General features: G+C 39.8%; 1 protein-coding gene and 1 long non-coding RNA gene across 4 annotated transcripts in view; one reads left to right on the top strand and one right to left on the bottom strand.

Moving 5' to 3' along the window:
* Positions 1-24,522, top strand: part of CERT1 (ceramide transporter 1) — a 58,360-nt gene that overhangs the window by 20,390 nt on the left and 13,448 nt on the right. For 2 of the 3 annotated variants that reach the window (XM_081212920.1, XM_081212921.1), the window contains exons 4-11: positions 7,206-7,313; positions 7,568-7,706; positions 9,000-9,083; positions 12,761-12,918; positions 13,751-13,843; positions 17,226-17,312; positions 17,835-17,927; positions 18,450-18,527. In XM_081212920.1, coding sequence (XP_081069046.1) covers positions 7,206-7,313; positions 7,568-7,706; positions 9,000-9,083; positions 12,761-12,918; positions 13,751-13,843; positions 17,226-17,312; positions 17,835-17,927; positions 18,450-18,527 — 840 coding nt within the window. The remainder of the gene's footprint in view (positions 1-7,205; positions 7,314-7,567; positions 7,707-8,999; positions 9,084-12,760; positions 12,919-13,750; positions 13,844-17,225; positions 17,313-17,834; positions 17,928-18,449; positions 18,528-24,522) is intronic. The other variant, XM_081212922.1, reaches the window with a different exon arrangement.
* On the bottom strand, positions 362-8,993 carry LOC308597432. The gene is made up of 3 exons (XR_014012978.1): positions 7,895-8,993; positions 2,069-2,125; positions 362-537 (listed from the first exon to the last, which is right to left on the bottom strand). It is a non-coding gene; the product is annotated as an uncharacterized lncRNA (long non-coding RNA).

Below are 24,522 nucleotides of genomic sequence, written 5' to 3'. Positions count from 1 at the left end.
GCACTCAAGCCAGTGTTAAATAATATACAATAGAATGGAAACACTAAATACATTCTTTTAAAAGGCTATAAAGTCAACAAAGCCAAAAACTCACATAGCAACATCTAAAAGAGCCTCAGCAACTGAACTTGGAGAAATGGGGGGAAATGCATGTGACCAGGCTGCCTGTGTGGTAGGGATATGCCTGTGGCCCTTCAGATGATGAACTTCAACTCCCATCAACCTCAGTCAACATGATTAATGGTGTTGGATGTTTAAAATCATAGTGTTTTTGGTATCTGATGAAAACAAATAAAGTAATACAATAATCCAGAACTGTGTGTGAAAAAATAATAGAAACAATAATACAATGAGTCTAATCAGAAGTCAAATGTGTTTATTTTGTTTCTCTCTTTTTAAACTCTTCCTTTAACCCTTTTTTCTTTTTTCTTTTTTTTCTTTTACCCCTTTCCTTTCCTTTTTCTTTTCTTCTATTTCTTTTCCCCCCTCCATACCCTTTTTCTTTGGTCCTTTTCCTTTTGATCTGCTAAGAAAGAGCTAAAGAGATAAAAGTTAAATATGAAACTTGGAGTAAGTTAAAGTGATGTTCTATATCTTGTCAATTATTGTTAAAGATGGGCAATTGTAATGAACTGATGTAGTTACTGTGGTTTTTCTTGTTATTGTTGAATCTTAAATAAATTATATGAAATTTAATAAAATAAAATGTTGAACAAAATCAGGGTGCAGGGCCAGGAAAATGCAGCAGAGGAGAAAACTCAAAAGTGGTTATATCAAAGAATTAAGCATATATGAATTTATGTAGAGAGCCAAAAAACACTACCAAAACAGCTCACACAGCACTAAAATAGCTCCAGTTAAATTAAGGTGGTGAGTTGTTGTAGTCTTTTTGGCACTGTACTTTGCAGTGTGCCCAACTATTCTATATGCAAAGCTTAAAACAAGTTTTCAGTTATGTTTATAACAGGGAAAGGCACAGGATATCCTGGGCCCAAACACCAGAGATGGGCACCTCCAGCAAGCACACCTGCATTTTCCTGAGGGGGCAAAGTACATATCATATACAAGAATCTCATTGCACTTTTTAAAATAAAAATAAAGTTGCTTTGGAGTGGGGATATAACACAAGGAAGCAACATAATACAGAGAAGGTAGTCATCCTTGTCTCCATTCTAAACTGCTTCTCTATTCCATGGGCTTTCAAATGAGTATCTGTTCTCTCAAATGGGTGTTTTGAACTCCACATACATTCAATCAAAAATTGAATGTATTAGCTTAACTATCCCATGAGGTTACAGCCCAAAGACTTCTGCCCTAACTGTTTGGTAACTAGTGGGCAAGCGACATTAACCCTTTATTATGTGATTGAAGAACTACTTTTTTCTACTGGTGCAGTAGAGAAATTCCTAACTGATGTTGAAATAAATGTATTTTTGCAATTGAGCCCTGCGACATGGACTGAAGTCTTAGCTATGTTGAAGGAGTCAGTCCAGTGAGATACTATCTTTGCCTCTCCTTGGACCTTGGAGTTGAGGCAGATAACTTTCTAGAAATACTGTATTCAGGACTTTGTGTACTTTGCTCTCTCTTACCATTTTTTTTTAAAGTCAATCCACAAAGCAGCACTTAGTAAATCAAGCACTTTATTTTATTTTATTGGCTGCTTTTCTACTAAGATTCCCCAAAAGGTTTCAAGTAAACTGTGTGTAGACAATGGAGATAGAAAACACAAAGGGCTAATTTCAAACCTATCTGATGTGACTACCCAAAATTAGATTGTTCTGCAAAAAGAAATATAATATATAATATCCTTCATGATTAATCAGATTATACCTTTAGAGCCTTTTGACAATACTACTAGGTTGTGTGGATGGCAATTAGAGTTAATACAGAATCTTCCAAGTGTATCTAGAATTCTAGCAACTCAGAAATGGAGGTGAGCTTCACCACCACTGCTTGGCTAGCGAGCTAGAATTTGGAATATAGCAGAGATTCTGAAAGAATACGTACTTTGGAGAGATAGAAGACAGAGAAAAAATTGAATTAAACATTGATTCCCATTTAGTACCTGTATAAAATCCTGATGCAGCCTGGAAAAATTGATCAATGTAGAAATTTCTTCCTGCTGTAAAACAAATCTATTTATACATAATTATATTTAAGTTACATATACCTTTTCTACTTCCACATTTATATATTGATTTAAGGTGATTGTTCTATGTCTGCTTAAAGATAGTCTGTTCTATTTCTTTATACAGTATTGTATTAATGTTTTTAAGATATCTGAAAATGTATGGCTAGAGAGCTATATGAAACTCTTGTTAAAAAACAAGCAGGCAAGCAAACTTGTTTTCATATGACTATTTCTGTACAGAGCTTAGTAGGAGAGCATATGCAAAAGGTGCCAGTTTTGCTCCCTGTCTGAAATGCTGGAGAAGCATTTCCAGTCTATCTGGCCCAATAGTCTCACTTGGTGTAGGCAGCTGTCTATATTCCTATTACCTATGCTTATATGGGTCAAAGTCCTATGGAGGGCATAGAAGCCCATTTGCTTCTGACTCTGGGATCTGACACTTTGATAGGCAGTACAACTTTCAAGACTAAATCTGGGGTAGGCAACTGGTGCCTTCCAGGTTGGAATACAGTTTCCATCAGCCACTGCTTTGGGGCTTTCCATAGGCAGCTGGCTGCTGTCCGAAAGGGGATGCTGGACTTGATGGACTTTTGGTTTGATCCAGCAGAGCTCCTCTTACTATTTGATCCATAGGTAAAGGTACCCCTGCCTGTACAGGCCAGTCGTGTCTGACTCTAGGGTTGTGCGCCCATCTCGCTCAAGAGGCCGGGAGCCAGCGCTGGCCGGAGATACTCCGGGTCACGTGGCCAGCATGACGAAGCTGCTCTGGCGAGCCGGCACCAGCGCAGCACACGGAAACGCCGTTTACCTTCCCGCTATAAAGTGGTACCTATTTATCTACTTGCACTTAGGGGTGCTTTCGAACTGCTAGGTGGGCAGGAGCTGGGACCGAACGACGGGAGCTCGCCTCGCCGCGGGGATTTGAACCGCCGACCATGCGATCGGCAAGCCCTAGGCGCTGAGGTTTTACCCACAGCGGCACCCGCGTCCCTGCGATTTGATCCATAGCAATTTTTAAAAGCAAACTTTTATGCAAGCTTTGTTTATGTGTAGAGCAAGCTGAGATTCAGGATGCAGAATTCTGTGCCTGGTGAAAAACTGTATGGTACAGTTGTCACAACACAAATAATGAGGGTGCCCTTATTATATTCCATAAAGAGATGCAATAAATTCAATAGCTAGTGTTTCAGAACAATAGAATTGGCAGGAGGGGTTTAAGCATTATCTTTTATAATGTGTCAAGAACCCTGAGGTCTGCCTTGTATGCAAGTTTTACTCTGAAGTAGCTAGGTCTGAACTCTCTATAAAAATAAAATCTAACCTTGATTTTAATTTAAGAAACCTGAAGTGTACAGGCTTTTTCAGCTAAAACCAGACATGTATGAACCTTTAATCATTTAAAATCAGGCTGTTTTGAAAACATTTTTAAATGTGGAGTAACCGGAATGTAATAAAAGCATGATAAAGGTTACTGTTGGACTTTGACCAATAGTAACCTTAAGCAAAGTCTTCATCTTCTTTTTATTGCTTCCATCTAGTGGCCACTATTGTTCATGACATGTCATTCTTCATCATTATTTTCTTCCCAAGATTTTAGTTTGCAATCTGGTGTATTCCATCTAAATGGAATAGTTATGATTTTCTGTTTCAGTATGAGGAAAGATAATAATAACAGTAATTTTATTATTTATACTCTGCCCATCTGGCTGGGTTGCCCCGGCCACATGAAATTCATGAGTCTCATGTGATTGACGTGGGTGTGTGCTCACATGTAGATATGCATAGTTAGATCATATGTAGGTGAATTGCTTTCCTGAAGCCAGTATCTTACTATTAAACCTAAAGACATTTTCCTGATCTATCCATCCAGTTTGCTTAAGAAACTGTTTCTAATCTGGTCTCATAAAGTATTCCTGCAGCCTTGGTATTTGATGATTGTACCAGCCGTATGTCAAAACTCTATCTGAACATCGTCATAGCCAGTGTGGTGTAGTGGTTAAGAGCGGTAGTCACGTAATCTGGGAAACCGGGTTCGTGTCTCCGCTCCTCCACATGCAGCTGCTGGGTGACCTTGGGCCAGTCACACTTCTGTGAAGTCTCTCAGCCCCACTCACCTCACAGAGTGTTTGTTGTGGGGGAGGAAGGGAAAGGAGAATGTTAGCCGCTTTGAGACTCCTGAAGGGGAGTGAAAGGCGGGATATCAAATCTAAACTCTTCTTCTTCTTCTTCTTCTTCTTCTTCTTCTTCTTCTTCTTCTTCTTCTTCTTCATATGTGAACAACAAATTACGTTTATTTCAAAGTATTTTCCATGCCTCTTTTGAGAAACCAATTGCCCAGTTTTTGTGGTTATGAAATGAGCTTTTTCTTTACAATTCTTTGAACAGTTTCCATTTACTACCAGCTTCCTCACCCATATGTGTCTCCTCAACATCCCATTGAGATCTGTTTGTGGATTTGTTCTAAGGAGTATGGCTGCTCTTCAGTGCCATCAGTCCCTTCTCAGCCAAGACACCCCCTTGAGCAGTGCCAAAAGATGTCCTCTGTTCAATTCCTGTGTCTGTCATTTGGGGCAGAACAGTTCCTCCTAATGAACTACCCCTTTATGTTGTCTGACTTTCTGCCCAATTCCTCTTCACCCTCTTGTTCTGAGTTCCATCAGATTCTAGGTGTATGAAATACTATTGGTGAACTTGTGTTTTAAAGCACCTCTCCTTTAAATCATTCAGCAGTGTCTTTGGTGATATGTGTGTGCATTCTGTGAGAATATTCATTGCATAACAGCTTTCACCAGTCTTATTTTCCTATGCCTTCCTGTTTTTATTCTGTTTTCATTCACATATATCTTCCTCTTACCTACTTCAATATATTATTTCACTTTGATGCTGCTTAACTTTCTATCTCCTTTTATAACTTGATTAATAAAGTACAGGTCAAGCAAAATGGTATTTCACATGTAAAGAGTGTTGCATAGAATTAGTGTCAAGCATCTGTAGTGTTTTATCCTGCTACTTCCCAGTTCCTAGGTGTGGGCTTCTAATTGGAGAAGAATAGCTATTTGTGTGTAGCTGTTATGCAATATGTAGGCCAGGCTAAAAAAAAAGTCAGTGGGTGAATACATTAAGCTTCATGAGGGGTTAAAGTAAATTTATCTAAATATGGGAAATCAGGGCGTGGGACCAGTGATGCTTCCTATGAGTCTGTGCTTTTTCTCTCTGAAGCATTACTGACCCACTTAAGGAAATCCCTATCGGACGATTGAGTCAGCAGTGAAGGTCTGATGTGATTGAATACTTAAGCTATTGTGTTGCTGGATCCTGTTTCACTGATGGTGTGCTTTGCTGCTACTGCCTGCACCAACAGAATATTACACAAGGCTTTAGAATCATGTGGCTTTCCCCTCCTCGACTGTCAACCTATGAAAGAGCTTTCTGTAAGGAATAATGGAGTCTATTCAGAGATGCAAAAAGCTGGTGAAGATGTTGCAGTGTGCTTTGTTAGTTCTGAGTATAGCTTTGAGGCTACACCCATGCATGGAGATTTGACAAAATGGCTTCTGGATGTTCAGCATGGTAATTGGCATTAGGGTTTAATATTGTGCATTGATTGCTACAATAAGAATGAGAAATTCCTTTAATTTCAAGGTAGTGACTGTCAGCTTTTCTGTTGAGTAGACTTTGGCTGCCTCTGTTTTAGCAACGTGGATTATTCATACTTAGGGTGGAAGACGCTTTTATCAACATTTTTCATCTTGATTATAACAGAGTTATTCCTACAGTGAATTACTAATGATCTGCTCTGCAAGACATAAAAAGTTCGGCATTGAACTGCTCCGCCTTAGATGCTGCAGTCATAGAATGGTGGGGCTTTGCATGATGCTTGCTTTGTTTTTCTTCTTATGCTTTTTGCATGTGCCACTAACTTCTACACATATATCTCTATGCACTATTAATATTCCTTCCTTTTCTGAAGCCACACTGCAATTCCCCCCATATTTAGCTTTATCTTCCCCCTACCCCACCATGGTAACTAAAAATAATTGTTTTTGTAATTGTCATTAATAGTCTCAAAATATGCAGATGTTGACACTGCACGTTACTCTCTTGTCCTTGGTTGTTGTAGCAGATAAAATTGTACAAGGAGTGCACATATTGTAAGTCTTAAGTACAGTTAGCAAAACCTGACTCCAGTGACACACACCTCAGTTGCACATCAAGAATGAATTACTGCAGTGCTCTCTGCATTGGGTTATCGCTGAAAAGTTTTGGGAAGCTGCATTTGGTTCATAATGCAGCAGCAAGGATGTTATTGGGCACACACCCATGGGATCATGTTACTCTTATCCTACAGTGTCTGCATTAACTTCTAATTTGCTTCTGGACACAAATCAAAGTCAGGGGTGGGAGCATGATTGATGTCCACAAGAGTTAAGGCCTTCTCGGTGACTGTAGCAATACTGTGGCGATACTCTGCCCTGTCTTTGTAAAGCAAATAATCCCTTCTCTGGCTGTCTCTCATGCTGACAAAGACATTTTCATTCTGGCAGGTTCTTCCCTGCTAAACTTCATCTGTGGTAGGCATTTTTATCTGTGAACTATTTTTTCTTTAAAATGTATTTTACTATTTGTGTATTGAGTATTTTACTGTTTTGGAAGGTCAGGGAGGGTTAATACATGTATGCATACTCTTGACTTCTGGCAAACTCTTAATGACAGTGACTAGTTAAAATCCTGGGGAACCACAAGATACAGGTAGGGAACAGAAGACTTATTAATAGGCTGCTCCAATGAAATACGCTTACTCTTGTGTTGAATTTACATGAGGTCTTGGCACATCATGCCATATATTGATACATATACTGCATCGCCTCCACTCATCCATCCTCTTCGGCTCTCCTTTTTCTACTGCACCAAATTGAGTCTTGCATGCTTGAAGTTGAAGTAGTATATATTAACTTGGCTGCATTTCTCTAAGCACTATCCTGTTTAAAGAATATCATTTTTGAAAAATCTCTTTAATGGGGATTTGCCTCTTTACATTTCATAATTAATGTATGTGTTCCTCTTTCTTCAGACTGAATCTGGCTATGGATCAGAGACGAGCTTACGGCGCCATGGCTCTATGGTATCCCTTGTGTCTGGAGCGAGTGGGTATTCGGCAACATCGACCTCCTCATTCAAGGTTAGTGACAAAGAACGTAAAGGTCTTACAAATGATTCCTCATCCATACCCCAAGTTGTATGCATCTCCTGTGATAACCTCATAATGATGTATTTTTGCTGTTTTGTCTACTTAACTTTTTACTGATTTTTTTGTTACATTATTGCCTTGTGAACTGCCTTGGTATTTCTTTTGAAATGAAAGTTGATATAGAAAGTAATATAGTAAAAAAAAATAAATTAACAGCTGAACGGTTTTAACTTCTGGGTTTTCAGAAGGGCCACAGTTTGCGTGAGAAGCTTGCTGAAATGGAAACCTTCAGAGACATATTGTGTAGACAGGTTGATACGCTACAGAAATACTTTGATGCCTGTGCTGACGCTGTCTCCAAGGATGAACTTCAGAGAGATAAAGGTATTCAGCTTAAGTTAGTTATTTAAACAAAAGGCATCATATTCTAGGGTCTGATAGGAAAGTAACAAGTGTTACAAACTGTCATATTTTTAACTTTTGTTTGAAAAAATTGACAAGTCTTTCAGCTGTCTAGCACAGCAGTGCCCAACCTCCTTCATTAGAGGTAATTGTATACTTGCTTCCCATACACTTTCTTCTGCTCTCTTCAGATCCCCATCTTCTCTTCCTCTTCCCACTAATGCTGTTGATATGTGTGTTTATAATAATTGCTCTTTCACTTTACCAGTCATACATGGGATGCATAGGGTTACCGCAGAGTCATTTGTAGATGGGCATTTATGCTGAGTGCACATACACAATGGACTCGGGTTACTGGTACAGGATGTAAGGCCTTCCTACACTGATGTAATACAAGTTCCCTGTGACTATTCACATTCCATCATAATAGGGTTACATTCAGAAGTAACCCTGCAGTAAAATGCTAATACAGTCATAATCACGAAAGCAGAAACTTGTGCATTGCTGCTCTGAAGTGAGATCCTTTGTTGAGCGGGCTTGCTCCAAAGTAGTAGTAGTAGTAGTAGTAGTAGTAATAATAATAATAATAATAATAATTTATTTATTATTTATACCACACCCAACTGGGTGGGTTTCCCCAGCCACTCTGGGCGGCTTCCAACAAAATATTAAAATACAATAGTCTGTTAAACATTAAAAGCTTCCCTAAACAGGGCTGCCGGTAAGTGTGGATTAGATGCAGCTTTAGTGCTAAAATGTCTCAAGTTGGAAGGAAATGTCACTACTTGCTTTGATGCACATTTTGCTGTACCTGGCCAAATGTTCACGCTGTGTCTTCATATTTCACAGCAAAACTTAATAGAAATGTAGCAATGGGGGTAGCCAAGAGTTCTTTTGTTTCCGTCAAGAATCCAAAGCTACAAAGTTACTTTGAGTGATGTCACAGAGCACATGATGAAATATCACCTCAATTGTTTTGCTGAACAGATGTGTCAGAATAGCCCTCAGCGTGGCTGAACCACCACTACCCCCAGCATTTGGATCCCTGCTAGCCTTAACTTCCTGTTGCTTGTACATGACAAAAAAATAATCATTTATGACCATGTTGCAGTGTACACTGAAATTATACACTGAAATTACACACACGTAAGAGTAGTAGCAGTAGAGTATGTCTCGTTGACTCTCCAGATATGACTGCACTGGCAAATTATTTTTCTACTGCTCTTTCAATTTCCTCCAAGTCCCAGTAGTAATCAATGCTTCTCTTTGTTGTAGTGGTAGAAGATGATGAAGATGATTTCCCTACAACACGCCCTGATGGGGATTTTTTGCACAATAGTAATGGAACTAAGGAAAAATGTGAGTACGCTTAAATGTATGGTTGTCAAAATGTTCTAAAGATATAAGAACAGTGATCCTGAAGCAAATTAGCCACAAAATAACTGTTCTTCAGAAACTTACAATGGCATGTGCATGTCTTCTTAGAAGTAAATCTTAGTAAGTTCACTGGCACTTACACCCAGGTAAGTTGGCATATATTGCAGCTACAGAGTTCAGAAATTCTTCAGGGTTTCAATAAATGTGCTCTGTTATAAATTATGTGTTTCACTAATAAATTATATGTACTGATTTGTAGTTTAACCAACAATCTTCAGTTGCTGAGAATTGTTGCATCTCCTAGGTTAGCCTTCTGCAGAACTGCGGGGAAAGGATCTTCTCTGTAAAACTAGTTAACAATCACAAAGTTTTATTTCTAACTTGAAATATCTCCCCATTAGCTGTAGCTCTTTAATTTGAAAATAGATAGTGACTAATTCCCATGTGATCAGATTTAAATAAAAGTTGCCTCATCCCAGTTGATTGTGCACAATTATGTTTAGGTGGGCATCTTCAGCTGTCACTTTGAACTCTCCTTTTTTCTTTTCATTAGCATTGTAAACTACACATACATCTTGTCATGAAATATGACAGGTATTTTAAACTACTCAGCCACATGTTCGGGGGGGGGGGTTAGTTTGCTTTCTTTCTGACTACTGATCTTGTACTTGGTTGTGTTTCCTCGCCTGAAAAGACGTAGAAACCTTTATCTTGCTATTTCCACCGCAAGATGATGTGTTGAGAATTTATGCAAACATGTATAGAATCCTATAATTGTAGGGTTGGAAGGGACCCTGAGGATCCAACCCCCCTGCAGTGCAGAAACATGCAGCTGTCCCATGCGGGAATCAAACCTGCAACCTTGGCATTATCAGCACCATGCTCTAACCAACTGAGCTACTGTGTTCTGTTCTAAAAGAGGGGCAAGAGTTAGGCTGCTCACGGAATTGTACAGATGGGGGAAATGTGGCCCTTCAGGTGCTGATGGGCTTCTCAACCCCCATTGGACCAAGCCAGCATGCCAGTAGTCTGTGATTATGGGATTGGTGGCCAACCAGGTGTTGGGCTGCAGGTTTTCACTGGAGCCAGGCTGAAAACAGGTTTTCTAAATTTATACCCGGAGAGCAATTTCTCTGGAGTCCCTCTTCATCAGGCATAGGCAAACTCGGCCCTCCAGATGTTTTGGGACTACAACTCCCATCATCCCTGGCCACTGGTCCTGTTAGCTAGGGATGATGGGAGTTGTAGTCCCAAAACATCTGGAGGGCCAAGTTTGCCTCTGCCTGCTCTTCATGGATCTTCATATGAAGACTTTGATGCAGAATGTTACCATGGAGCTGCCACTTTGCCATGGCTTCCCTGTTCAGTGGTTTTTCAGAGGCAACTTCACATAGAATCCCAGAACTGTAGAGTTGGAAGGGGACCAGAGGGTCATCTAGTCCAACGCCCTGCAATACAGGAATCACAGCTAAACAGGAGATATACCAAAGGGCAGGGAACCCTTTTCACAAAGGGTTCTTGTGAGCCAGGACAAATTTTACCAGCATATGGTCACAGAAAAGACTAATATTACTTCTGTGTACAAATAATTAAATAGATAAATAAAAAACAGAGTAATGACTAATTTTTAATCTCTTTTCCATTAAAAAATATATATCCAGAACTGTAGACGTGTACTTGACTAGTGGGGGAGGGAGGGTTGGAATGATGAGGTTTGTGAACTGCTATCCTTCATTTTAGCTTTGGAAGATTGAGTGATTATGAAGACACGACTATTCTGTGCATAGTCTTCTTGATTCTTCCTGTGTGGCACTTTCTGTAGCTTATTTATTATTATTATTATTATTATTATTATTATTATTATTATTATTATTATTATTATTATTATTATTATTATTATTATTTTCTGGTTGTTAATATTGATTTAAGCCTCTTGTCGCTGTGGGTAAATCCTCAGCGCCTAGGGCTTGCCGATCACATGGTCGGCGGCGGTTCAAATCCCCGCAGTGGGGTGAGCTCCCGTCGTTCGGTCCCAGCTCCTGCCCACCTAGCAGTTCGAAAGCACCCCTAAAGTGCAAGTAGATAAATAGGTACCGCTTTCTAGCGGGAAGGTAAACGGCGTTTCCGTGTGCTGCGCTGGTGCGGGCTCGCCAGAGCAGCTTTGTCACGCTGGCCACATGACCCGGAAGTGTCTCCGGACAGCGCTGGCCCCCAGCCTCTTAAGCGAGATGGGCGCACAACCCTAGAGTCGGACACGACTGGCCTGTACGGGCAGGGGTACCTTTACCTTTTTATAAAGCAAAAACTTTCAGTAATGTGTCTGGAAAAATATAAGCTGCAAGAGGACTTGAAGCAGCATCCTCTGAAATATTATTTTGTATCTCTTTTCATTTTTAAAATGGTTTTGATCACTTAAGATGACTCCAAAAGCGACAGTAGGGGAGCGGACATTTTGGCTGTTTCATGTACATTCCTTGAATGGAACAGACTGAGCTGAAATTGTCAATGCCACCACTTCTCTTTGTCAAGTAATGGCAAGTCTGGAATGTTACCTTGATCCCTGGGCAGGGAGAAGGCTTAATGCGTCAGCTTTTATCGGAGCAGATTATTTTGACCCAAGATCTATCCACTAAATTTCAGAAGCTGCCATTAGCAGTTCACCCTATGATAGCTCTTAGAGCATGGGCTGGAAAAATCTCTGCTTCAGACCTTGTCTCAGCCATAAACTTGCTAGATGACCTTATCTTTCAGCCTCCCCTCCCCGCCTCCCCACTGTTTCTGATAATGCTGGCAACAACCAAGTAGCTCTGGTAATCCCTGCAAATGTATGTGAAGCCTTTGGCGCAACTCTTTTAAATGCTGAACTCCAGCCCTGAAAGGGGCTAGTTTCAGTTACCAATTAGATTACTGATTTAGATTGTACATCTGATTTGGATGTGGTAGATGCTCTGAGTATGGCATATATTGGACCATGCCATTCCTAAATGTAGGCTCCTAGCAAGCAGCCAGCTCCAGTCTTAGTGTGTCAACACATGATTGAACAATATGTTTTGCCACAGTTAATATATGTTGATGTATTTTTATAGCATTCTCTCTCATATACTTTTAAATAGATCACTTTTTTTATTTAAACAAGCTTAGCAACAGATGGCTGATGCGGTATTCGAAATCACTGTAACTAAGGAGAATTCATTTGTTGAGGTATATTCAGAAAGTGTCCTTCCACTTCAGAGGACATCATTAGAAACCTGAACACTTTTCCTGAGGGCATTTTTCACAGTTCACGACAAGATTCGAGCGCACGTTAATTATTGGTTTTTAAATGCTACATCTGCTAGGCTTTAAGGTAGTTCTGTTTTAAGCGAGCTGTCAAATTGGTGGTATTGTTACAAGAGTATTACCACTTCTGCCACCCACATGGCTTTTTTCCCTTTCAATGCTGCTATACGGCACAGAAGAACTGAGAGAATACAGTACACTAAAGATGTAGCTGAGGAAGGACATTTCTCCTGTTGAGTTTCCTCTATGCTTTCCAAATAGGTGAACTCTAATGGTTTAAACTGCGCACAAGCCAAGCATGCAGTAAATGCTTTATGAGGTAACATGCATTTGAGCAAAGCACGGTTTGTACTGATAAATCTCTAATCTGTTTGTTTTAGTGTTTCCACATGTAACGCCCAAAGGAATAAATGGCATTGACTTTAAAGGGGAAGCTATAACTTTCAAGGCAACGACTGCTGGAATCCTTGCTACGCTTTCCCATTGCATTGAGCTAATGGTAAAACGTGAAGAAAGCTGGCAGAAAAGATTGGATAAGGTAAGATTTCACTGCCTTTTGCAGGGTTAAATGGCGTGGCTTTGGCTTCAGGTAAATTAAGGGTGGTAACTTGTGTTTACATGCAGTTATGTACCTTAAGGTTGTTTTCGACAAAATGGTTTAAAATGCCAGCACTTGCATCTATTGTAGCCATGTTATTTAGCAAATATCACATGTTGCTTGTTGCTTCTCCATCCGCACACCTGATTGCAATCTGTTAGTGTTGTATGTTTGAAGTGTGCTTCTTACAATTTGGTGTTTAAGAAGCTTTAAACAGGATTAAGCTTTTTTTAAAATATATATATATTAATATTTGTGCTAATTTTCCTCATGCCCTGTGTTAGCCATATTGCTTGTTTGTGAGTAGTGCTACATAGCTCCGCAGTATGTTTTAACTCTGTGTCCTGGGGTGAGAATCTTCTTCTTGGCCATCACTCGTAGCCAAGTAAGATTGTCTTCCATAAACACAGTTATTAACGAGTCTGTAAGTGTCTGTGGAGGCCAATTCTGGATCCACACATCCTTCCACAGTGGAGACATAGGTTTCCGGGTGGAAGTTGATCAAGCTGAATGTAGCCTCTCAAAATCTGTTTTGTTTTCAATTGCTATATTTTAGTTAAAGGCTAAAATTCCAGTTGCTCCAATAGCTTTCATCTTGAGAACTTTTTTTGTTGTCTCCTCCTCTTATCATTTGCAATAACCCAACAGTTTGTTATCCCTCTGCAGCTTGTGATGCAATATAGCAATTTTGTGAAGATGCTATCACAGTGTTCAATTCTTGTTCCAATATGAGATTAGAAATAAACTTTTGCCTTTGTGTGTATTCTTACAGGAAATTGAAAAAAGGAGGAGAATAGAAGAAGCCTACAAAAATGCTATGACAGAACTTAAAAAAAAGTCTCATTTCGGTGGGCCAGATTATGAGGTAGGAACTGGTGTTACGCTGTAGCTCTGTCCCTCGGTCATAAGCATAAGGTAGTCCTGAGGGAAATCTTAAGAGTACCAGGCAATGAAGTTCAAATATTTATCTTTTTTCAATATTTACCCTGGACCATGAATACCTGGAAGCAAGGTTTCAGTGCAGACTTCCTGCGCATCAAGAAAGGGTTGTGTCTTAGTAGATCTGAAAGCACAGTAGCTTAAATACACTTCTTGCTAAAACCTTTCCCTTACTTTTTAATCGGTGAATAATCATAAGGGCGTATCCCCAATGCAATCCATTGTTCTATTTCTCATGCTATGTCTCATTAAACATAAGGAGACTGAAACATTTGTAGCTTTCCCAGATTATGGACCCAGTTTGAAAGAATGTGGAATGCAAAAGACCCCACCTGTCCATTTTATCAGACTTTACAGTCAGCATGTATATGCTATAAAGCTTGTTTGAAAGAAGTGGCAGCGGTTGAAAGCATTGTAATTATTCGTTTATACTATGCAGATGAACCAAGTACTTCCCAGTCATGTGGTGATAACAAATACGACTAAGAAGTCGACTCCAGAGAGTTTGAAGAACCTTTGTTATAGTGTGAAGGTTTTTACAACTAAAATCTTGCATATAAACCCTTAGCTAGAATAGTAAGAGAGCTTGTTGTTGTTTAGTCGTTTAGTCGTGTCCGACTCTTCGTGACCCCATGGACCAGAGCACGCCAGGCACTTCTGTCCTCCACTGCCTCCCGCAGTTTGATCAAACTCATGCTGGTAGCTTCAAGAACACCATCCAACCATCTCATTCTCTGTCGTCCCCTTCTCCTTGTGCCCTCCATCTTTCCCAACATCAGGGTCTTTTCCAGGGAGTCTTCTCTTCTCATGAGGTGGCCAAAGTATTGGAGCCTCAGCTTCACGATCTGTCCTTCCAGTGAGCGCTCAGGGCTGATTTCCTTCAGAATGGAGAGGTTTGATCTTCTTGCAGTCCATGGGACTCTCAAGAGTCTCCTCCAGCACCATAATTCAAAAGCATCTATTCTTCGGCGATCAGCCTTCTTTATGGTCCAGCTCTCACTTCCATACATCACTACTGGGAAAACCATGGCTTTTACTATACGGACCTTTGTTGGCAAGGTGATGTCTCTGCTTTTTAAGATGTTGTCTAGGTTTGCCATCGCCTTTCTCCCAAGGAGCAGGCGTCTTTTAATTTCGTGACTGCTGTCACCATCTGCACTGATCATGGAGCCCAAGAAGGTAAAATCTCTTACTGCCTCCATTTCTTCCCCTTCTATTTGCCAGGAGGTGATGGGCCCAGTGGCCATGATCTTCGTTTTTTTGATGTTGAGCTTCAGACCATATTTTGCGCTCTCCTCTTTCACCCTCATTAAAAGGTTCTTTAATTCCTCTTCACTTTCTGCCATCAAGGTTGTGTCATCTGCATATCTGAGGTTGTTGATATTTCTTCCGGCAATCTTAATTCCGGCTTGGGATTCATCCAGCCCAGCCTTTCGCATGATGAATTCTGCATATAAGTTAAATAAGCAGGGAGACAGTATACAGCCTTGCCGTACTCCTTTCCCAATTTGGAACCAATCAGTTGTTCCATATCCAGTTCTAACTGTAGCTTCTTGTCCCACATAGAGATTTCTCAGGAGACAGATGAGGTGATCAGGCACTCCCATTTCTTTAAGAACTTGCCATAGTTTGCTGTGGTCAACACAGTCAAAGGCTTTTGCATAGTCAATGAAGCAGAAGTAGATGTCTTTCTGGAACTCTCTAGCTTTCTCCATAATCCAGCGCATGTTTGCAATTTGGTCTCTGGTTCCTCTGCCTCTTCTAAATCCAGCTTGCACTTCTGGGAGTTCTCGGTCCACATACTGCTTGAGCCTAGTAAAGCGGTAAAGACCTAACTGAAGCAGAAGACATCAAGAAGAGGTGGCAAGAATACACAGAGGAATTATACCAGAAAGATATGGATGTCTCGTACACCCCAGGTAGTGTGGTTGGTGACCTTGAGCCAGACATCCTGGAGAGTGAAGTCAAATGGGCCTTAGAAAGCACTGCAAATAACAAGGCCAGTGGAGGTGATGGTATTCCAGCTGAACTGTTTAAAATTTTAAAAGATGATGCTGTTAAGGTGCTACACTCAATATGCCAGCAAGTTTGGAAAACTCAGCAGTGGCCAGAGGATTGGAGAAGATCAGTCTACATCCCAATCCCAAAGAAGAGCAGTGCCAAAGAATGCTCCAACTACCGCACAATTGCACTCATTTCACACGCTAGCAAGGTTATGCTTAAAATTCTACAAGGAAGGCTCAAGTAAGAGAGCTTAGGATTGTCCATCTTAAATCAGGATTCTGTTCTCATTACCTAGGACATGTACTATTATGAACAGCCCAACTTTCCATGTATGTGCTTAAGCATTATTCAGATTTGCTCTTGGTACTGCAACTCCTTCAGTTCCTTCTGCTGCTGTGTGAGAAAGAGGACTGGGGAATGTGTGTGTCAAACTCCAGAGTGTGGGTAGTGCCAGACATATATTGTATAAAAACGCATGGGGAGTAAGAGATGCAAAACTAGCCCAACTGCTTCATGCTGCTTATGAACTTTGTTCCCCAGCAGTTATGTGAATAAAGATGGTAGCAGAAACTGCAGCAGATACAGGCACTCCAAACCTTTGTGGGAGTAGGAGGACATTGCTCAGAAATGAGATATGGCCCCTCAAAGCACCCTTGGTGCAATCCAGTCAAGGTTGAGCTCTTTAAGAACCATTTATTTCAGTAGTGGAGATTTTAGCATTAATTTCTGTGATACTTGCCTATACAAGATGCACAGTGTGAATTGATATCAAATAATGCCAGCTGAGAAACAAACGTTCTGGACTCCAGAATTTCTAACATATCACCACCAGTTTGCATGTGATATTTGCTTGCTTAGTGGCATTTTCTCCCTTCCAGTATCCTTGATGTTTACTGTTCCTTGTCCTTTACTCTTAGGTCTGTGTCCTCTTAAAATTGTGATTGCCAGTGCTCACCTAGATCTAGTCTTGTGATCCCTGTATGGTAGTTCTCTTGCTTAACAAGCAGCTTGAACTACTACCTTAACATGGGAAGACAGTAATAGAATCCCATGTTCTCACCACCTTATTATAAATACGTAAAAGGTCTATGCTATATATCATTACCTTTTATGCTTAATATTTAAACAGATCTGTAGAAAGTTGACGCAATTATTTTATTTTTATTTTGAATTGCCTAAACAGCTTTTTACATAAGCATTTTTAATGAAATACTTTCCTCTTGATGAAGAACTTGGAGTGCATTTGGTTTATTAAAAAATGTCATTTTGTACCTGCTATCGACCTTTACTCGTGTTTGTTTTAGGAAGGTCCCAACAGTCTGATTAATGAAGAAGAATTCTTTGATGCTGTAGAAGCTGCTCTTGATAGGCAAGACAAAATCGAAGAACAGGTAATGGATGTTTATCTAATTAAGTAAAGAGCATGTATGCCACAGTGGAGTTTAATTAAGCCCCTTTAAGATCACATACTAAGCTCTTGTCAGAAGTATAACCTTGTCTGTGGGTTCATGCAGCCAATATAACATTTCAGTTAATTTATTTTAGAACCTCACTTTATTTTGTAAAAATATGTGTTCAGAGCAAAATATTCATAGTAGTATTCTGCTGTAGCTTGGCAGAGTGCTATACATGTGAATATGCTGCAATACTTTTATTATGAGCAGAGTGAACTTAGGTCAGTTTACTAAGCTCCCTGCATTGTAACTTTTCTGTTTTGTTAATATTACAGACAAGAGACAATTGCTGTCTGTTTGCAGCACGGCCATTATCTTTAAGGCTTTGCATTCTTAACTTACGGGCTGGAGTGCCATGTCGTGCCTGCCATAGATAGATAATTATTTTTAGCATTTCTGTGGTAATTGTTCACAATACGTCCAAAATTACAAACTAATAATTATACCTTGTTATTTTAGTCCCAGAGTGAAAAGGTCAGATTACACTGGCCATCATCATTGCCACCTGGTGATGCATTTTCTGGTGTGGGGACTCACAGATTTGTCCCAAAGGTAAGATGTTTCCTAGGCTCTCCTTGATGGGAAATCATTTTGTTGTATTCCAGTGTAACTAGAATTAATTGCTTGTGATGTATTCCTAATAGGTCCTTGAAATTGCTTTTAACTTTGGGGAAGGAAGCTGGCTTGACCTTATAACACTTGTGTTAAACTTTTGTTCTTGGAAATTAAGCTTTAAAAATTCACAACTTGGGGAGAAAGTTTCTTTTTACAGATTTCCACAAGCCCTTATTTTGCACGTTGTTTATGATGGTGCATTTTGAGCCAGTGAAAATTTGTTGTGCATCAAATCTAACCATCATCATTTAGCATCAGGGAGAGAGAATTATGTACAGGGCAGTGTTGGGAGCATAATACATAATAGGTGCATGAAGTCAGCATTTGCTGCTGTACTCCCTGCTTACGATGCTTTTGTTCTTCCTTTTCTTCATTATCCTGTGCTTGGAAGTTGGTACTGAATGCTCTGTTGTGCTTTTGTTCTGATTACTTGGTTTTTTCTTTGTCTGTCCCTGTTAGCCCTATAGTCGCTCTTCCTCCATGTCTTCCATTGATCTAGTCAGTGCCTCTGATGATGTTCACAGATTCAGCTCCCAGGTACTGTATGATTACACAGAGTGGCTTTACATATCTTTATGCTGTATTTCATCTTCTTTATTGCCTCTGTTTCCCCTGTTATATTGCCCATTTGTACTTGTTTTAAACAAGTTGCAAATGAACCCATAAAAAGGAAGTGCATATTCCAAAACTTTTTATCGTTTCATTGTTTCTACACTTAGCACTCCATGCCAAGGTCCTCTTCTGGAAAACGAAGCAGTATTAATTTATGGAACATAAATTACACGTTAGCTTTTTCATATCCTGCTTTCTGGATATGAATAACTTAGCATAAAAGCAGCAGGACACCTGGTCTGTGTAGGATGCAGAGGAATTTGGTTTCAAAATAGCTGCTGTTGTATATAAACCAAAGATGTTCCCAAATGTATTTAAATTCTCCATTTGCAACAATTCAGTACTTCTAAGTTAAGCAGCACCACTTTTTCCAAGCATCTGTGCTCAGAAAATCCTAATTGTTAAATTTGTAAATTTAGTTAAACTTGAGCCTAAACTGTCCTAATGAAATTTACCATGGGAGGTCTGCAGTTAGTATCTTCTCCCTTGTTTGGAAACATCACAATTCTAAATATTTTCAATCTCTTAAGTAGTACCACATGTTGGAGATATACTAGTGGTCAGTTGATTTTAAAATGGGATATCAACACAAACTATATTTGTAGCAGGCTCAAAGACACTGACTTCCTCTGTCTTGTCCAACCTTGCTTTTTTCCTTGCAAATGAGTTTTCTTTAGGTGCTCCAAATTGCAGAAGACTTCTCCCATCATTTAGAAAGGAATACGACTGTAAAATGCTTATTAGATTCTATGTAGTGGTTCTAGTAAAAGTCTGAAGATCTTTCACTGTTCTTTTTAGATAGCTTGTTGGTTTGTAGTTAGAATTCAATTGAGAATTATGCACTACATGTTCCATATTAGAAACCAAGCCATATGGGAAACCAAACCAAATCTCTGTTAACTGTTGATGATGTACCTTCTTAGACCAATGCCTATAGAAAGTATTTTGGGTGTTCTGTGTTGACTAAAACGGTGCTATCCATTGGACTTCCGCTTATACAGCCAGAGGCACTAGATACTGAACCCCACCACAAAGTGGCCCAAACTAGTGTTTGAGAAACACTGATCCAGAATATCTGTTATGTGTGTGAATGGAGGATCACATTGCTTACATACTGTTAAATTGGACTGAAAAAATGCACATACCTCGCTCTGTGAACCCTCGTTTTCAGACTTTGTCATTTTGGGAGTTGGCTGCTTTATCTTGTTTGTCATCTTCATTTTCTAGATGTTAATGCAATGTGTAAGCTACATAGTGATTGGATTAGATTATTTAAATTTTACACTGCTTAATATATTGAAAATATCTCAAAGCGGTGTGATGTAGTGATATTTTCACACGAACATGCAGTAGTTTGAGAGGGACATTTGAAGTGTGCAGAGGTAAGTAAAAGTCATTCTGCTTGGTCTGTTGCACATAATAATAAATTGTTGGAATTTGATGACTGTTTCAATAGGCAGAGCTACCTTTGTTTCTTACTTACTGTGTCTCTAGAATTATTGCTGTCACACTTGACATAACTGGTGAATGTGACCTCTAAATTTCTAGGTGCTATGCAGCAAAGGATAAAATTTAGAAGTAGACTAGTATCTGCTTTCAAGACTAGATTGACATTCCAGAAAGAGTATCATGGAAGTTTGGTTGTCACTATATAGCTGTCACTATATAGACAAGTAATATACAGTCCAGCATAAATTTATTACAGTCATCATGCAGTCACCAGTTGTGATACTTCTCTATCTGGTGACAAAGGTAGGAGTGAAAAGATCTCTAGGAAGTGGGTGGCCCCCTTCCATTATTTATTTATTTTACTTCTGCCTGACGAAGCAAACTTCATATTCCCCAATCAGGCTAAATATATGTGATGGTTAACTAGTAGAATATATGGTTTACTGACCAGGGTGCTACAGAGTTTTGAATTCTACTATGAACAATGCTATGTCCTTTTTTTGTGATTCTGGATGAGCCCAGAAAAGGCACATAATTCACAGGAATCTTGGCTGATTGTTTAAAAAAATGGTTAGCCCTTACAGCTACAAGGATATATTTGAAATCATGTGGAAGATGCCTGCAAAGGATCTCACAAACCAGAGTGTTGATATTTGTAGAAAGGGATTCAGTATTCTGCACGACTTCTTGCCCAGCAAAAAAAATAAATTAAAAAAAAGTAAACATTGTGAACAAATTCTGCATGAAAAAAGAATTCAACTTGCATAATTCATATTTGTTCAACCTGCATAATTTATAGGGGCTTCAAAATTGAGTTTTCAGAGCTTCCGGGGGCGGCGCGAAACTGTAATGGCGGTCCTCTTCGAGCTCTGAAGAGGGGCTCCGCGGAAAAGGGTCGTTCGCTGCGGCATAGCGACGACCCATCAAGATAAACCACGGGTAGAGTGAGCCCGTGGCCGTGGGACTCGGCGGGCACCAGAAGCTGCTCCGAAAACACAGAAGGGACCCCGTAAGGAGACCCGGAGTGAAGGAGGGGTAGCGGTGCTGTGAGTTCATCGCTCTTTCCGCGGAAGTGAAGCCGCGCGGCTGTTACAGATGAGCGCTGATCCTTCTTCCTAAAATCAACACCAAACTGCAAGTAACATACCCGTGAGTAAAGGGGACTAAAATTTGGCAAAGAATTTCGTAAAATTGGCTGAAAGCGGGAGACGAAAAAAGGGAAGTCCGTCTTCCGACATTGCTGACAAGATCAAAGCAAAGCATTTAAAAAGCGGAAGCGTTCGAAACGGGACTTTGGGAAGCTCTAACTTTTTCGTGCTATTAAATCTGCTCTTTTTTCTGCTGAACTGAAGGTGGAAAGGGACTTTGATTTTAAGAACGAGTAACGGGGGGTCTCCTCCTACCTCCCCCTCCCTTTGGGGTGATCTTTAAAGAGCCAGATCGTCGGGCTGCCGGTGAGAGAGACTGTGCTAAACTGCGGAAACAGTTGCAAACTTTGTAAAAACTTTGTTGGAGTATAATTGATACATTTGAGCAGGAAAGTTTGGATGTGATATTGTTGCAAGCACCCCCTGTGAAATTTTGTTGAACTTTAAAAGGTGCTCTGGGGAATTTTGAATCTTTGAAGGGACTGTTGGATATTGAACTTACTGAGTCAAAAAAAAAAAAAAATTTGGAACTTTAATGGCGGACTACTTCCTTCTTTGTCTTTGAAACTTGGTGGCACTCCCCCTACAGGGCTTTCGGATTATAAAATCCTGGGAACTGACTTTTGTTTTGAATTCCACTTTACCGGTTGTTTATAATTGAACTTGTCTTTCCCATGGAACAATAGACAATTTGACCTTGAACACTGACAGATGTGTAATGAGTGGTGCAGGGAGAACAAGAGCATCTAAAGCTAAGGAATCTAAAGAGGCCAAGGAGAAAGAAAAGGAAAGAAAACCAACACAATTTGTACAAACAACACTGACCCAAGGACGCCGGTCGTCGGTTCCAGCTGTACTGGTGACCCAAAGGGAACAAGGGGAAACAACTGAGAAGTCCACTGAGGAAGATATGGCAGCAGGTGGGTCAGATACACTACTTAAACAAATATTGGAGCAACTATCAAGTTTAAACCAGAAGGTGGACGACCAGTCTTTGAAGATAGATAAAGCAACTTCCTCGATTCAAAAATTGACTGATCAAGTTTCCCAGCACACACAAGCCATAGAGAATTTGCAAGGAGCAACAGCGGAAAATCGGGAATTGGCCGGAGAAGCAATCCAGAAAGTGGGAGCTCTACAAAAAGAAGTGGAAGAAATAAAAGGAGAAGTTAAGCCCCTGCACAAACAGGTGGGTGAACAACAAGTTTATCTGTCAATGGTGGAATTGAAAAATCGCGAGAATAACATCAAATTGAGAGGCATCCCGGAACTAGAGCAAGGAGATTTGATTGGATACTTAACACAAGAATTTTCGAAGTTCTGGGGTTTAAAGGAAGACACAGATTTTAAGATTGTTTCGGCATATAGACTGGGAAGAGTGGTAAAGAAAGATAGATCCAGAGACTGTTTGATAATTTTAAGATCAAAGGAAGAGAGGGATAAGATCCTAGGTCTTCATTTCAAAAAATCAATTGAAATACAAGACAAAAGGGTGGAAATCTATAGAGATATTCCGAGACAGCTGTTGGATCTTAGAGCCACCTATTCAGAACTAGCAAAATTGCTGAGATACAACGCAATCCCCTATAGGTGGGAGTTTCCACAAGGACTATCCTTCACCTACAAAGAAAGGAAGGTTAAAATTAGAACACCTGAAGATAACCAAAAGTTCCTTCACGACCACGGAGAAGATCTCCAAAAAGGAGTGGATTGGCTTCCAGCTGTACCAGCACCAATATTGCCTGAAAGCGGGCCAACGCCTGCACCCTCGGGATCTGAGCAAAAGGAAGGCACCCCATCTTAAGAACGTTTAAAATAGAACAGGATGTCTCTGCAGCTACTTAGCTGGAACATAAATGGCGGGAATTCTCCGGAAAAAAGAAGGAGGATATTCCATATTTTGAAAAAAGAACAATTGGATGTAATATGCCTTCAAGAAACACATGTGACTAGGCTCCACAGGAAAGTACTAATTAATAAAAGACTTGGCCAAGAATTTATCTCATCAGACAAAGTCAAAAAAAGAGGTGTTGTAATTTATGCAAAGGAGAACCTATCACCAAAATTCTTATTTAAAGATGATCATGGAAGAATTCTCGCAATTGAAATCCAAACACAAGGGGAAAAGATTTTGATATTAGGAGTTTATGCGCCAAATGATGGAAAATCAGAATTTTATAAGAAGCTGCATGAGACAATGATGGACTATTTGGACTATTCTAATATTATCGTGATGGGAGATATGAATGGGGTGGTGTCTACAAATATGGACAAATCCCAAAATCAAAATTTAACAACAGACGGCAGACTCCCTAAAACCTTTTTTGAAATGACAGACAATTTGGATTTGATTGACATTTGGAGGACAAGGAACCCCTTGGGTAAAGAAGGAACCTTCTTTTCTGATGCCCACTTGTCATGGATACGAATCGACCAAATTTGGATATCTAGAGGACTGGCCCCGAAAACGAGAAAAGTGGAAATCTGCCCAAAAACCTGCTCTGACCATAATGCCTTAAAAATGGAATTGAGACTTTTCCCAACTGGATCCTTCAGATGGAGAATGAATGACACCTTGCTAAGAGATCAAGAGATTGTTAAGAAGGCCCAAAAAACGCTAAAGGACTACTTTGAAATAAATTTGAACACTATGGTGGAGAAAAGAATAATCTGGGACGCAAGCAAAGCTGTAATGAGAGGGTTTCTGATACAACAGAATACAATAAAGAAAAAATTTTGGAATGGAAAAAAGGAAAAAATTCTAGAGAAAATAAGCGAAGGAGAGAAAAAGTTGAGAACTAATCCGAAGTCAAAAGAGGTGCTAAGAGAGATTAAATTCCATCAAGCACAATATTCGAAATTGATTAATCAAGAGATTGAGTGGAAAATTAAACAAATGAAGCAGAGATCGTTTGAATCAGCAAATAAATGTGGAAAGTTGTTAGCTTGGCAATTGAAAAAAAGACAAAAGTTAAACACAGTTACAAACCTGGAGATTCAAGGAAAAATAGTTCAGAAACCAGAAGATATAAGAAAGTGCTTCCACAGATACTTCAAGGAACTTTATGCACAGGGGCCTCAGAAAGAATCGGAAATAGACCAATTCTTGAGGACAAATGGACTATCTAAAATAAGTCAAGATAAAAGATCAACTCTCAACAGTAAAATAACTCAACAGGAAATTGAAGGTGCCATCCAAAATATGCAACTTGGCAAATCTCCAGGCCCAGATGGTCTCACCTCCAGATATTATAAGACTCTGAAGGATTGTTTGATACAACCGTTGCTGGAGGTTTGCAACCAGATTATGGAGGGGAGAAGGG

This window comes from Podarcis bocagei (genome assembly GCF_964188305.1).
Source record: "Podarcis bocagei genome assembly, chromosome: 11".
Classification (NCBI taxonomy): Eukaryota; Metazoa; Chordata; class Lepidosauria; order Squamata; family Lacertidae; genus Podarcis; species Podarcis bocagei.
This window is presented reverse-complemented; position numbering and strand designations above follow the sequence as displayed.